Source organism: Sciurus carolinensis, chromosome 7 (assembly GCF_902686445.1).
Source record: "Sciurus carolinensis chromosome 7, mSciCar1.2, whole genome shotgun sequence".
Taxonomy (NCBI): domain Eukaryota; kingdom Metazoa; phylum Chordata; class Mammalia; order Rodentia; family Sciuridae; genus Sciurus; species Sciurus carolinensis.
The window spans coordinates 151,028,790-151,044,020 of NC_062219.1; the positions used below are offsets into that span (position 1 = coordinate 151,028,790).

The 15,231-nt window shown below is 49.3% G+C and overlaps 2 protein-coding genes across 2 annotated transcripts; one reads left to right on the forward strand and one right to left on the reverse strand.

Moving 5' to 3' along the window:
* Positions 1-806: 806 nt before the first annotated feature.
* Positions 807-10,940, reverse strand: LOC124989470 (uncharacterized). Its single transcript, XM_047559293.1, has 5 exons — positions 10,784-10,940; positions 5,458-5,857; positions 4,721-5,368; positions 1,598-1,771; positions 807-1,420 (listed from the first exon to the last, which is right to left on the reverse strand). Exons 1-5 carry the CDS (start codon positions 10,938-10,940, stop codon positions 1,348-1,350), a joined length of 1,452 nt encoding a protein of 483 aa, XP_047415249.1. The 3' UTR covers positions 807-1,347.
* Positions 10,144-14,854, forward strand: Sox4 (SRY-box transcription factor 4). The gene is given in 2 exon segments (XM_047558338.1): positions 10,144-11,890; positions 11,893-14,854. Coding segments are annotated over 2 exon segments (1,404 nt in total). The 5' UTR covers positions 10,144-10,938; the 3' UTR covers positions 12,345-14,854.
* Positions 14,855-15,231: the final 377 nt, after the last annotated feature.

Sequence of the window (15,231 nt, forward strand, 5' to 3'; positions counted from 1 at the left end):
AAGCGCATGCTCTCCCACTGATTTAACCCCCAGTCTCCTTCCCATGCTTTTGACTGAGAATCTTCTAGGTTGCTATGTCTGAGATGTGGAGCTTAGTTCCTTAACTTCCCTCCTCATCCAGGTTGAAAATTTGGCAAACGTTTTGAAAGGGAGAGGGGTGTGTGTGTGTGTGATGTTGTATAACAAGGGGCTCTGCCAGGCAGGGGGGTGCTGATTTGTTTTGCACGTCCCTTCCTCTAGCATGACTTGGTCTACAGCTGACTTCTGTCTTTGTAACCTACCAGCCTCAAGCATTGCACTAGCACTCAGTCAATATCCTGTGAGGACAAGTGGCTGTCCATCTGATGGCGCTGTAACTGCTGCGTGTCCTCGCCAACCCACTCAGCCATAACGCCTTCTGTAGTTTCCCTTCAGGCTGGTTGTCTGCTCCATCTGTGAGCACCTGGGAGCCTCGGCTCAGATAGCACAGCCTTTTCTCTTTCTAGATTTTATTTTCTCTAGTCTCATGTGCTTCTCTAGATCTCTAATCTTTTAAATGGTTTTTGTACTATCTTTTCTTCTTGTGATAGCTCTCTGCTGCTACTACATCATACTCGGAAGTAGAACTGTTTATGTCTCTAAAGATTGTTTTTTAATCTCAATGTGATTTAAAAATATATTCTGCTGGGGATAGTAGCTTAGTGGTGCAGCACTACCCTAGCATGCATGAGGCCCTGGGTTCAATCCCTAGAACTTCAAAACAACAAAACACAATATCTTAAAATATTAGTCCAGGTTAAAAAAAAATTTTTTTCCTGGAAGAGCATAACTGTTTTTATTTTGCAGCTGAAAGGGCAATAGTATTTATGTTGAAGGTTTGGATATGGTATTCCCCAAAAGCTCATATGTAAGACAGTGCAAGAATGTTCAAAGGTGAAAGGATTATGAGAGCCGTGACTGCACAGTGGATTGATCCACTGCTATGAGTTCACGAGGTGGTAACTAAATGGTGGGGTGTGGCTGGAGGAGAGTCATCGGGGCATGCCTTTGGGGTGTATATTTTGTAGTGAGCAGAACTCTCTGCTTCCTGGTTGCCACATTCTGAGCTGCTCTCCTCTTCCAAGGCCTTCTACCATGATGTTTGCCACACCTTGGGCCCAGGGTTGTGGAGTCCAGGGTCTATGGACTGAAGACTTCTAGAACAATGAGCTAAAATGAACTTCCTCCTCTATGTTGTTCTTGTCAGCTCTTTTGGTCACAGAGACAAAGAAGCCGATGAGAACATTTAAATTTCCATAGCTGAAGTTGATCAATTCCATAGGTAATCTGGAACAGCTGTCCAGTATTCACCCATGGCCAGTTTTCCTCTCAGCTGGGATACAGAGTTGAGTGGATCTCCAGTCCTCCAGGCAGTGTCACGAGCCTCATCAAGCACAATGGGCTAGGAGCACAAATGACACAGGTCACCCAGGAAGAGGCGTCTGAAGAGTGAGCAAAGAGGCGGGTGTAGCACAGCGGAAGAGCGCTTGCTTAGCACCTGTGCAGAGCCCTGGGTTTGAGTCCTGGGATCGGGGAGAGTGCCCTACACCCCCTCTTTCATGTCAATCAGAGAGCTCACCTGTCAGCTGGGGAGCCCTTGCCTGACTCTGGAAACGCTGCTGAGGAAGCTGTCCTGAGAATCCCTGGGCCTGCGTTGGACTTGGCATCAAGAAGAGGTAACTTCCACGAGCCCAGCATCTGAGCTTGGTCCCTGCAGGGTCCATGCTTTCCAGGCAGGAACTGTAAGGGACACCTAAAATAGCACAAAGACATATTTTCTCTGATTACTCTTTTAAAGTGCCGAATTCTAAAATCTAGAAACTGTTATTTGGACTATTGCATAGGCCATGGTTATCATGATAAAATCACTTCTAAAGGAAGGTTAGTGAAGAATATCCTCCAATCACATGGTAAGGTATGGATTTTCCTCAGGAGCCTTTAAAAAATGTTCCCCTTGAGGCATATACATGAAAGGGAAAGCTGTATCTATTCTGAGTTAAGCTACAACATACCTTAAAGTCTAAGCAATTTTAGTGATACTATCTTGCATATTAACATCAGGGACTTTCCAGCCTCAAGAAAATAAAGTTATATGTTTACAGAGGATAGCAAGTTTTAACCTTTGGTTCTTCCTTTTCTCATCGCCAGGCGCTGTAGCTGTGGGCCCTGTGCCCAAGTCACCCCTGGGCAAGACTCTCAATCTCCCTGACTGCTCTCCCATATCAAAACCTTCCTGAACCTGCTGGAAAAGTCACCACCTACTGTAAGCCATTATTGCCCAATCACAGTTTATTGGATAACATACATTTTAATTAGAAAAGAATATACATTCTAATTGGAGGGTAAATTCCAGTTATTGGAGCTTTGCTGTTACTTTTGGTCAGAGGGGCCAGATATCAGAAAGGAGGGTTAAAAAAAACTTTCCAATTTCCCATCAACATATCTTCTCTGGATGGCTACTTATTTGACCATGCTCAAAGCCATTCTTGAATAAAATCATTTTTCTAAGATGGAACTGTAGTAACCAGTTAATGTGAAGGTTAACTTTATGTGTCCACTTGACAGGGTCATGAGGTGCCCAGATATTTGTTCAAACGTTCTGGGTGTTTTTATTTGGTGTATTTAATGTTTTAACCTATGGGGCTCAGTAAGGAAGATTGCCCTCCCTGATGTGGGAGTTCCTCATTCAATCAGTTGAAGTTCTTAATAGAATGAACTGGCTCATTCTCCCCCAAGTAAGAAAGTGGTTTTTTCCTGTCTTCAAGCTGGACCTTGGTTCTTCCTGCCTTTGAACTGGAACCATCCCACTGCCACTCCTGGGTCTGCAACTTGCCAGCTGCACATCTTGGGGTTGGTTTGCCTCCATAGTCATGTGAGCCAATTCCTTGTAAGAGCTTGCTAGTGTCCACTGGCTGAACCAAGTCAGTGATCAAACTCAAGAGTTAGTGAGGAAAAGTCCACATAAAGTCACCAATACCAGGAGGCTAATCAATCTCAATCTCCTAGGTCTGCTATAAAGTAAGAACTCAGGATATCAATACTGCCCTCATTATTTAGAACTTGCCAGACACCCATAGTGTATATTCACTTCTGGGCAGTAGTACTCCCTAGGGAGAATTTTGGGTTTTTTTTGGGCAATTTAGACATTCCTGTGAAATACAGCCCTCCCACACACATTTGAAGTATATACTGTTTTATTATAAATTACGTAGGTTGTATTTCTCTATCATATTGTTTCAACATTATTTTTTTAAATACACATTTGACGTATATACTGTTTTATTATAAATTATGTAGGTTGTATTTCTCTATCATATTGTTTCTACATTATGTTTTTTACAGTACCGATACATGCATAGATTATATCACCCACACATTTTATTTCAGTATAGTGAAGGTATATTACAAAATAGGTGTTACATCAAGGCAGTATTTGGGGCCTGACATTTATAAAACTAGTTAAATTTGAGGTAAAGACTAGCCTTTAGTTATTTTCCTTGAGAACTAAAGTCATTAAATGATTTTTTAACTTGTTTTAAATTTTGATGGGTGCTTTGGGAGAATGTGGGAAAGGAAGTGTGGAGTCTCAGAGAAGAAAGTCACAGAAGTCCACAGGTTAGGGTGCCAGACTCCGCAGATCTCAGTCGCCCGCCTTGGCCTGGCCGCTTTGCTTATGAATCAAAAGTTCAAAGTTGGATTTCTTTTACAATGCACACAGGATTCTTGTCTAGCTTGCAGGACATCAGAACAGTACAGTTCGGGGCCCAGGGGTGGGGCAGAGCGAGGCTGCGCTCGGCACACAGTAGGAGCATTATAAACCTAGAGTTCACCGTGGTCCCTGACGCGAAGTCATCTGCTCCCTCTCACGCGGCATGCATCTTTCTCCAGTCCGAGAGGCGGTAGCTAGGAGCAGATGGCGAGTCCCGAGGCCAGGTGTGCAGCTCACCCAACACTGAGCGGGACACTGGGTTCCTTGGTCCCTCCCTTTCCCTCCCCGCGCGCCTCAGGCACAGTCCGCTTCCCACGTGACACCTGCCTGCTCTGCGAGTAGGGGCGGGGGAACCACGGAAGAAAAGAGACCCAGTGCCTGGCGGAGCCCGGGCGTTCCGCGCCAGCTGCCGGCCACGCGCCCGCCTCTCTCCTCTTCCGACCCACGTCACTTGGCAGCCGGTGCAATCTCCGTGTCTTCCCCTCTTTGCAATCTAGCGCTTCTTCCCCCTCCTCCGCCGCCTCTAGTCCTCTCCCTTATCTGACATTTTGCATTGCTTCCCTCTACCCACTCTCCAGCGGGTTCCTTCCCTGGCAGACGTGGCCGCCCCAGCCTGCCCTCGCCTCCAATTGCAGGTCAACTGGTTTGCTAACGCTGGCTGAGGGTTGCTCTTGTTCAAGCATTTTTCCATAAGTGAAATCAGCCGCTTTCCTCATGGGGTTCCAAGTAATTGCTTCTCCTTGGCTGTCGGGCTGGGGGCGGGGAATCCACGGGACGTGTCCCCACCCACACCGCGTGGTGAGGCCACTGGGGTGGTTTTGGACCGCCCGGATCGGGCGGGGAGCCCTGCTCCGACGCCTGCGCCAGGCCTGATTGCAGCGGTTGCTTGCGGAAAGGCAGAGACTAGCCAATCCAAGAGGACAAAGCAAGCGCAGCCCTTCTGCAGCGCTTGGCTTCCAAGTAACTGCGCCCGGGGCGCAGCCTGTTATCTACCTGCCATATGCTCCCTTCTCAGACCTGAAGCCGCCTCCTCCAGCTGCTGGGGGCCAAATCATCAGGAGCGTAGGCCGCGCCCCTTGGCAAGGGCTCCTGGCACCCCGGGGCGCCTCCGCACACCGCAGCCTTTCTGCCTTCTCCGCGCGAGTGGGGGCACCAAGGCACGTTCGCTTATCTGCGGTCCCCGGGGAAGGGACGTTTGAGGATTCGGGTGCAACCAAATTGTCAACCTCCCTGCGCTCAGCGCCTTTTCCTTCCCGCCGCGCGTCGCACACCCCGCTCCCGGCCCCCGCGCTCTGCCCTCCAGAAGAAAGACCCAGCAGCTGCGCGCTAAATGGGGCCTCCGCCTGCAGGGACCGGGAGGGGTGTCCAGCTTGCGGGCGAAGGTCCGGTGCTCGCCGAAGTGTGGGTCCCAGCGCGCGCGCGCGCGCGCGCGCTACGGCGTCCACGCAACGTTCACACCATGGGGGAGTCGGAGTGACCCGAGAGGGCGGGGTCCAAGCGGCGCCAGTTCCGGTCAGTGGCGGAACTGGGCATCGTCGTCGCTGACCAAGCTGGCTCTGGTCGTGCGGGAGGAGGAGCCAAACACTGGGGAAAGGACACCCCCACCCGCCCCGCCTCGAGCGCCAGCCACGGCCCGCGCAACTTCAAAGGAGGCTGGGCGCGCGCAGGGGCGCGGCGCGCCTTCTCCCCGGTGTGTGCGCGCGCGCGTGTCCCCGGCTCCTTCCCCGGACGTAAAATCTACACGGAAGACTGGTAGGATCTGCCGACAGGATCGCCCGAACATGTTTCTCAGTAGGACAGATCTTCCACCAAAAAGCACAGCCTGAGTCCATTCCAGTTTGTTTCCTCCCTGTAACTGCGATCGAAAGGCGAGGCTCAGCCGCGCGAGCTCGGGGAGGAGGAGAGCCGTGACTGCGCGCCGCGTGGCTGTGCCCGGAGAGGCTCTGATGCAGGGGAGCCATTTCTTGTAGGAGAAGGGGTGGCCTTCGGCAGCCCTGAAGCGGTGCGCGCGGTTTCTCTGCAGCCGCTCTCCCCAGGCGGGGCCGCTGTCGGAGAAACTGCCTTCTGAGCCATCCCCGACTCCGCAGGACTGTGCGGGCACCGGGGCCGATAGCCTCCGGGCTTGGGCTGCTAGATCCGAAGGGCATGCGAGCTTGGTTTCCCCAGTCACTGGGACCTTCTGACAAGTGAACAGGAGGCGGCAGTTGGTGGCCCTGAACTTTGATTTATGGGGGGAAAGATCAGAATTTACCAACACGCCCTATTAGCCACTGAGCGTTTCAACCGCTACCTAAAGAAGGTAAAGTGCTGGAGGGTGTAGCAGTTCGGGAGAGGAGAAAGAGGGAGAAGAAAGAAATCTGACCATCCCCACGTTTCCCAGCGTCTCCTCGCCCGCGCAGGGAGGCTCAGCGCTGCCACCTGGCGGCCGCTCTCCCCAGAATGGAGGCGGCTGGCTGCAGAGCACCCCACGCTGTGTGTGGGTGTGCCGCGGCCCTACCCCCGGAGAGCGAGCAGAAGCCGTATTTCTGCGTCGAATCTACGTGGCCAACACTCGTTTTCTGCTTGTTCTCATGAGAAAATTGAGAGGAAAGGAGTAACGAGTTGGCATTGATTGGCATGGTGTGCAGAGCTTGCTTGAGTCTACTATGGCTAGTGAGTGGTTATGAGGGAGGAGAAAGTGGAAAGAATGATCAGAAATACGGGGTTCTTATCCCAGTGTATTCTCAGAGTAAAAATAAATCAGATTTCATTTATCCCAGAATTATGTTTTAATACCTTGTAAATAAGAATTACTTATGTATATTATTTTTCAGTACAATCCCCTTCCCCTAGTCCAGTTCCAATACAACCTTATCAACCCAGACACATGAGGTGCAAGTTAGGTTTGTCTCCTTGACTGAGGAGTAAATCAGCCTTGGATGGAGGGTCTTTTTCCATGAACTGAAACAAAAAGCCTGGGGCCTTTCAGGGGACAAAGGCCACTGACATCATGTTTCCCAGGGCTTCTTCCCTGTCAACTAAAGTAAGGACAATAGGGTTTTTCCCACTCTTTGTTTTATTTGAACTGAGTGCTTGTCAGGTCAGACCAGCTCCTACAATCACAGTTTCTACAACCAAGGCATGCCAAAAATCGTGCAAATCAGTGCAAATCCAGGAGATTTGTTCAACGAATCTCTGGTCAGGTTTTTCTCCCCTCAGTTCTATAGGAATATATTAAGGAGTGGGACAGAATCTTATTTTCATCCATACCCCCTACCATTTTATGTCTTGCAGGTGTGTGACAGAAGAACTGCATTAGCAGATGTTATACTTACATCTCAAATGGATTCCATTATTTAATGGAATGATTTATTATCTATTTTACCTTCATTCGAAATTTGAAATGTCTAACATCATTGCCAGGAAAGACAATTAGTTCCTTATTTTAAAGTAGGATTATTTATTTTCATTATTATTTATTTTTTTTTTTTTGCAAAATTATCTTGGCTTTTTGTTAATACAGCTAAGAGTAGCATTAAGAATTACTTCATGTACTGCAAAACCAGCAGAGGGAACACTGAGTACTGATCAAGTAGGGGCCACCGAAGAGCTGAGCTGGTATTTGGGGAAAAAAAATGTCAGTAATGGAGAACTGATTACAAAACATATGAAGTTAGGTAATGAGAACACAGAAATCTTTTCTCATTGTTTGGTTTTCAGAAGCCTCATACATTCCCATGTGCACGTGCTTTACCCAGTTGGAAGATGACTTTAATAAGAAGCCCTTTGTCACATATTTTCTTAACATTCTATGAGATCTAACACCTAAGAACAGACCTACTTCAGAAATCTAAGCACTCGTCTCTCTACAGGTAAAATCACCTAGTAAAGTAAATGGAAGTTATTAATTCCACATTTCACTAATTTTAAGAGAAACCTTTTCATTTCATCAGGGAGGCATCCATGTAGAGGGATGAAAACCGTTTTTCCATTGGTGGTTTTTCTTCCTTAGTGGTATATAAAATAAAGGTGTGTCTTGAAATCTACTCGAAGTGTTAAAATACAGAAAATACATCTAACCACAGAATTAGACCAGTGACTACTTTTTAATACACTCTCTCTTTAAAAAAAAAAAAATTCTGTCCTTTAAACATGAACATAATTACTATGACCATTTTGATTAACTTTCATTTTTTTCTCCATCATATTCAATGATGAAGTGTGAATGTGATTAGAAATATAATGAATTATGTTGAAACTCAGTTCAACTGACTTATCAAACTAGCTATACCCTCCAACCATTCTTTAGTACAAATCCCAAAATAAATATATTTATTTTCTCTTATTCTAATGAAAACATTGACCTCATAAATAACTGACTTCTTAAGATCATTTTTATATCAGATTCATAACATTTACAGGTATGTTTCTGTGCATAGCAGAAAAAAATAAGGACAAAAATTTAGTAGGAGGACGTACTAAATTTGCTATGCAAAAAAGTTGTCTGTGTTTTTAGTTTTTGGGCTTTTTTTGTTTTAAGATTCCCTCTTCTAGAAAAAAAAATAAAAGTAGTAGTATATACCTGGGGTAGCTAATGGCCAAAAATTATTTGCTTTTACCCACTAAAACATTCTTGCTTGTGGTTGATCCTTAGAGATCCAATCAGCTCTCTATGGTATTTTTTCCAGTAAAATTCTAAACCTGACAACCTGGGCCTCTTGCCAGCCCACATACTTTAAAGATTTGACAAGAAAACATGGAAATATACTTCCCAGCCCTAGCTTGACCTGAATGCAAAGCTAACCATCTACCATTGACCTGAAGAAAATCAGCATACTATTACAGTGTTAAGGAAGGCCAGTTTTTACTAAAACTTGAAATTTCAGATCATGATTTGTGTGGCCAAATGCACATGTATTCTGAACACCTAGGCACTGTTTCCTTGCCACATGCTTTGATATTCTTCATGAAGTTCCTTTCTTGGGATTGTCATCTTGGAACATCCTCATCATGAGGATGCTGACCATGTGGCCCTGTGTGGTCAACATCTATGATCCATGATGAAATTCCCACATCAGTGATCATCCTGTCCCGTTTCAGCCTCCTGAACAACAAGCTGCTGTTTGCTAGACCCAGTGTGTGAGGGACCAAGAAAGGGTACTAGCATCCGCAGAGGGCTTACATACAGTCCCCTACAGCCCCAAACTCACTGAACACTCACAGCAATCTACAGAGGAGCTTCGGTGTTCTGATAAAACAGATGACTCAGCTGAGACAGTCCCAGACCCCCGGTGACAAACCCAGTAAGAAAGATTGGCAGCCAGGCCTCACATGAATTCAGAGGCTCTGCTCTCCTCTGCCGCCAGTCATCGCCTGCTGCTGCAATCTCTCTTTACCCGAGTAACACACATACAGGAAAATATATGAGCAAGAGTTGGAGGAGGACTTTGTGGGAAAGAGGGAAATAGAAAGTGAACCAATCTTTCCTTTGGAAAAGGTGGAAAACAAATATTTAGAAAGTAAAGTCAATTTCCACCCTATCCTCACCATTATCATCCTATACAAAACTCTATGGAAAGTCTCCCATCGAGGTAATTATGGAGCACTACCTAATGTGTTTCAAGGGAAAGCGCCTGTTTGGGCTCTACAGGATTTACAGGGGAGTTTAAATCATTGTAAATAACCATCGTTAACCCCTGTTTGGTTAAGAGTAAGCAATTACTGCAAAAAGTCATCTTCTCTGCCTTCCACAAACAGCACAGAAACTGTTCTGAAGGGATTTACACAATACATCAGCATCTGTGCTGTACCTAAAGTTGTTAAAATAATTGTGATGACAGGTGTCTAGGTACCGCTTTCTTAATGGTTTTCAATATCCACTGATTTATTGTTGTGGCTTTCCCTCCCCCCTCACATCTTGGGCTTTAAGAAGGAGCCCAGGAACAGATTTTGCACTGGAGTCTGATTCTTTATTCCAATGCTGAAAAGAACTAATAAAAATAATCACTCGGCTTTTAAGCAGAAAGCTTCCATTTACAGTATTTCACCCTTACCCCCCTTTCCAAGCCCCTTGTTATCTAACATAATGGGTTAGAATACATTTCCGTCTCTCCCCTTAATAATTTCATGCATTAACATCCTCTTCACACACAGCGAGAGAGAGAGAGAGAGAGAGAGAGAGAGAGAGAGAGAGAGAGCGCGAAACGAAAAAAGAGGCAGCAGAAATCTCAGCTGTACTTCTAGCCCTTTTAAAAAGTTTGCTCTGTAAATTGGAATGAGGTCAGATTTGGAGCTTCTCATTGCACGCGGAGATTATTATTGCATCGGGTTCCAAGCCAATGGGAAGCCCGGGGGAGGGGCTTGGCACGAGGAAGCGTTAGTTACAGCGGCTGATTGGCTGAGGCCAAGTCTGTGAAAGGATAAAGAAGCGCGAGGCGGAATTGGGGTCTGCTCTAAGCTGCAGCAAGAGAAACTGTGTGTGCAGGGAAGAGGCCTGTTTCCTGGGTCTCTAGCTCTTGCACGCTCTTTAAGAGTCTGCACCGGAGGAACTCTGCCATTACCAGCTCCCTTCTTGCAGAAGGGAGGGGGAAACATACATTTATTCATGCCAGTCTGTTGCATGCAGGCTTTTTGGCTTCCTACCTTGCAACAAAATAATTGCACAAACTCCTTAGTGCCGATTCCGCCCACAGAGAGTCCCGGAGCCAGAGTCGTTTTTGCTTTGCATTGTAGGAAAGGGACTGAGTGATAGAGACTATGTCGCTTTCCTGAGCTACCGAGTGCGCTCGTGAACTGGAATCAACTGCTTCAGGGGAAAGAAAGAAGAAGAAAAAGACTTGCCTGGGAGGCGGCGAGAAACTTGCATTGGAGGAAGCCTCAGCACCAGCATTCAAGAAACTCCTCTCCACCTCAGCACGGTCTCCAGACCCAGAGCCGACCCACCGAGCAAACTGCAGCGCGGTGAGACACAGAGAGCGCGGGGGAGAGAGGCTCTCCAGTCTGGGAACTATAACTCCTCTGCGAGCGGCCGAGTACTCCTTTCCCGTATCTTTTGGAGACTTTTCTCTCTTCGCCCACCTCCGCCCCGGCAAGGAGTTGAGGGGCCCGCCCGGCCGCCGCGCGCGTCCTCCAGCTCGGCGTGTACTTGGCCCGGGGAGCCGGGAGGGCCCGGCGATCGCGCCGCGGCCGCCGCGAGGGTGTGAGCGCGCGTGGGCGCCCGCCGAGCCGGGGCCATGGTGCAGCAAACCAACAACGCCGAGAACACGGAAGCGCTGCTGGCCGGCGAGAGCTCGGACTCGGGCGCCGGCCTCGAGCTGGGCATCGCCTCCTCCCCCACGCCCGGCTCCACCGCCTCCACGGGCGGCAAGGCCGACGACCCGAGCTGGTGCAAGACGCCGAGCGGGCACATCAAGCGACCCATGAATGCCTTCATGGTGTGGTCGCAGATCGAGCGGCGCAAGATCATGGAGCAGTCGCCCGACATGCACAACGCCGAGATCTCCAAGCGGCTGGGCAAACGCTGGAAGCTGCTCAAAGACAGCGACAAGATCCCTTTCATTCGGGAGGCGGAGCGGCTGCGCCTCAAGCACATGGCTGACTACCCCGACTACAAGTACCGGCCCAGGAAGAAGGTGAAGTCCGGCAACGCCAACTCCGGCTCCTCGGCCGCAGCCGCCTCCAAGCCCGGGGAGAAGGGAGACAAGGTCGGTGGCAGCGGCGGGGGCGGCCACGGGGGCGGCGGCGGCGGCGGGAGCAGCAACGCGGGGGGAGGCGGCGGCGCGAGCGGCGGCGGCGCCAACTCCAAACCCGCGCAGAAGAAGAGCTGCGGCTCCAAGGTGGCGGGCGGCGCGGGCGGCGGGGTCAGCAAGCCGCACGCCAAGCTGGTCCTGGCGGGCGGCGGCGGCGGCGGGAAAGCTGCGGCCGCCTCCTTCGCCGCCGAGCAGTCGGGCGCCGCCCTGCTGCCCCTGGGCGCCGCGGCGGCCGCCGACCACCATGCGCTGTACAAGGCGCGGACTCCCAGCGCGGCGGCCTCGGCCTCCGCCGCGACCTCGGCCTCCACCGCACTCGCGGCCCCAGGCAAGCACCTGGCCGAGAAGAAGGTGAAGCGCGTCTACCTGTTCGGCGGCCTGGGCGCGTCGGCGTCGCCCGTGGGCGGCCTGGGCGCGGGTACCGACCCGAGCGACCCCTGGGCCTGTACGAGGATGGGGGCGCGGGCTGCTCGCCCGACGCGCCGAGCCTGAGCGGCCGCAGCAGCGCCGCCTCGTCGCCGGCCGCCGGCCGCTCGCCTGCGGACCACCGCGGCTACGCCAGCCTGCGCGCCGCCTCGCCCGCCCCGTCCAGCGCGCCCTCGCACGCGTCCTCCACCTCGTCCCACTCCTCTTCCTCTTCCTCGGGCTCGTCCTCCGACGACGAGTTTGAGGACGACCTGCTCGACCTGAACCCCAGCTCAAACTTTGAGAGCATGTCCCTGGGCAGCTTCAGCTCGTCGTCGGCGCTGGACCGGGACCTGGACTTCAACTTTGAGCCCGGCTCCGGCTCGCACTTCGAGTTCCCGGACTACTGCACGCCCGAGGTGAGCGAGATGATCTCGGGAGACTGGCTGGAGTCCAGCATCTCCAACCTGGTCTTCACCTACTGAAGGGTGCGGGCGGGGAGAAGAAGGGACGGGGAAGACAGAGAGGAAAGAAAGAAAAAAGAAAACAAAAGAAAAAATAGAAAAAAGAAAAAATAGAAAAAAAAAGAACAGATGAAGAGTTGAAAGAGAAAAGGGAAAAAAAAGAGAAGAAGAAAAAGAAAAAAGTGAGCAGCGCTGGCTTGGAGAGGAGCGCGGGGGCGTTTGGACCCGCGCCGCATCCCCACCTCCCGGCCGGGGCGCCGGGGCCCCGCGGGAGGGACGCGCAGGAGGCGAGGTAGACAGGGCGACCTTTATTGTTATTGATGTTGTTGTTGATGGCGAAAAAGCGACTTCGAGTTTCCTCCCCTTTGCTTGAAGAGGCCCCCTCCCCTTGCAGCGAGCTTCCGGACTGGTGCGCACCCCCAGCCAGAAGGCAGCGAGAGAGTTTGCTGGAGACTGGAGGACCCTCGCCCTCTCGCCTCGCCTCCGCGGTCTCCTTTTATTTTACTGGGTTTCTTGGTCGAGAGAGGAGGGGGCATGCCTGCCGCGCGCCCCCAGCCCCGGCAGCGCCCGCGGGCGAGGAAGACCCGGCGAAGGTCTGCGGCCCGCATACGTCCAGGGGAGCGCTGGGACCGGGACTCCACGCTGGCGGATGCCCCTTTGGGTTTTTCTCTCCCCGCTTTCTTTTTCCCATGTCCTTGCAGCCGGAGGCGGAGACGTGAGGCAGGCCCGGCGGTGCGGCCGCGCGGGGAAGGGACCTGGGGGCGCCCGGAGCCGCGGTGGCGGCGGGCGGGGCGGGGGACGCGGACCCGAGGGTCCGGCGCGGCGCGGGTGTCCGGGGCGCAGCGCGAGCGCCCGGGGCGCGGCCGGCGCCGGAGGAGACTGACGCGCGGGCGCCGCGCAGGGCGAGTGGCTTCGGGAACGGTTTCTTCTCTTACTCGGAATCGTGATGGTGTTGGATTATTTCACTGGTGGGGTTAATATAGCATGTTATCCTGTCTATCTTTTAAAGATTTCTGTATAAGACTGTTGAGCAGTTTTTAAAATAGTGTAGGATAATATAAGAAGCAGATAGATGGCGCTATGTTTGATTCCTACGACAGAATTATCACCAGCTTTTTTTCATTCTTAACTCTTTAAAGGATTCAAACGCAACTCAAATCTGTGCTGGACTTTTAAAAAAACAATTCAGGACCAAATTTTTTCTCAGTGTGTGTGTTTATTCCTTCTAGGTGTAAATGAGAAGACGTGTCTTTTCCCTCACCGATGCTCCATCCTCGTTTTTTTTTTTTTATTGTTGTTTTTTTTTTCCTTGTAAATGTAATCAGATGCCATTTTATATGTGGACGTATTTATACTGGCCAAACATTTTTTTCTTATGTTATCCCTTTTTTCTTTCCTTTCTTTGACTTTCCTTTCTGTTGACTTTATTTCTTCCTTTCTTCTTTTTTTTCCTTTCTTTTTTTCCCTTTTTCTTTCTTTTCTTTTCCTTTATTTTTTCTTTTCTTTTCTTTTCTTTTTTTTTTTTTGTAGTTGTTGTTACCCACGCCATTTTACGTCTCCTTCACTGAAGGGCTAGAGTTTTAACTTTTAATTTTTTATATTTAAATGTAGACTTTTGACACTTTTAAAAAACAAAAAAAGACAAGAGAGATGAAAACGTTTGATTATTTTCTCAGTGTATTTTTGTAAAAAATATATAAAGGGGGTGTTAATCGGTGTAAATCGCTGTTTGGATTTCCTGATTTTATAATAGGGCGGCTGGTTAATATCTCACACAGTTTAAAAAATCAGCCCCTAATTTCTCCATGTTTACACTTCAATCTGCAGGCTTCTTAAAGTGACAGTATCCCTTAACCTGCCACCAGTGTCCACCCTTCAACCCCAGGCTTGTACAATGGGGAGGAGAATTAGCCAAGCATTCTGTGCTTTTAAGGAAAACAGATATTTAAACGAAATACTCTTCTGTCTAGAGGCTTTAGAACTGGTGCATTTACAGCAAAAAGGGATCCTGTAGCTTTAACTTGTAAACCACATCTTTTTTGCACTTTTTTTATAAGCAAAAACGTGCCGTTTAAACCACTGGATCTATCTAAATGCCGATTTGAGTTCGCGACACTATGTACTGCGTTTTTCATTCTTGTATTTGACTATTTAATCCTTTCTACTTGTCGCTAAATATAATTGTTTTAGTCTTATGGCATGATGATAGCATATGTGTTCCGGTTTATAGCTGTTGTGTTTAAGATTGAAAAAAGTGGAGAACATCTTTGTACATTTAAGTCTGTATTATAATAAGCAAAAAGATTGTGTGTATGTATGTTTAAAATAAGGACAGGCACCAGGACGTCTGCCTTTTAAGGCAGTTCCGTTAAGGGTTTTTGTTTTTCAACTTTTTTTTGCCATCCATCCTGTGCAATATGCCGTGTAGAATATTTGTCTTAAAATTCAAGGCCACGAAAACAATGTTTGGGGGAAAGAAAAAAAAAAAAATCATGCCAGCTAATCATGTCAAGTTCACTGCCTGTCAGATTGTTGATATATACCTTCTGTAAATAACTTTTTTTGAGAAGGAAATAAAATCAGCTGGAACTGAACCCTAAATCTTGACTTTTGTCATTCTTCTGCCCAGCACTGGAGGTTGGGAGGGCCCTTCGGTGTGGCTAGACCACCCACTCCACCTGCCTTGGCCTGTTCCGTGCCACCTTATTGGCAAGTACTAAGTTCCTCTTGGCCAGATTTGGCAGGCCCTGACCCCAAAGCGATGGCGTCAGCTGAATATGTGTCAACTCCACAGGGCTTTCTAGGAATTTTCTGAGTTTACTACATTTAAGTGCGCACACCCTTTGTCTTGAAATTCGAAAGAGGGGGGAGGGGCGTGATGGGTGGAATTCTTCACTGATCACTGGCT

Bases quoted from the DNA above. Each gene is read 5' to 3' on its own strand.
- LOC124989470 (XM_047559293.1), bottom strand. From the start codon at position 10,940: ATGGCCCCGGCTCGGCGGGCGCCCACGCGCGCTCACACCCTCGCGGCG. The intron at 5,858-10,783 runs GTGGGCGAAGAG...CTTCGGATCTAG, and splicing joins AACTCCTTGCCGGGGCGGAG to CAGCCCAAGCCCGGAGGCTA. The intron at 1,421-1,597 runs GTGAGCTCTCTG...TTGTGCTCCTAG, and splicing joins AAGGGCTCCCCAGCTGACAG to CCCATTGTGCTTGATGAGGC.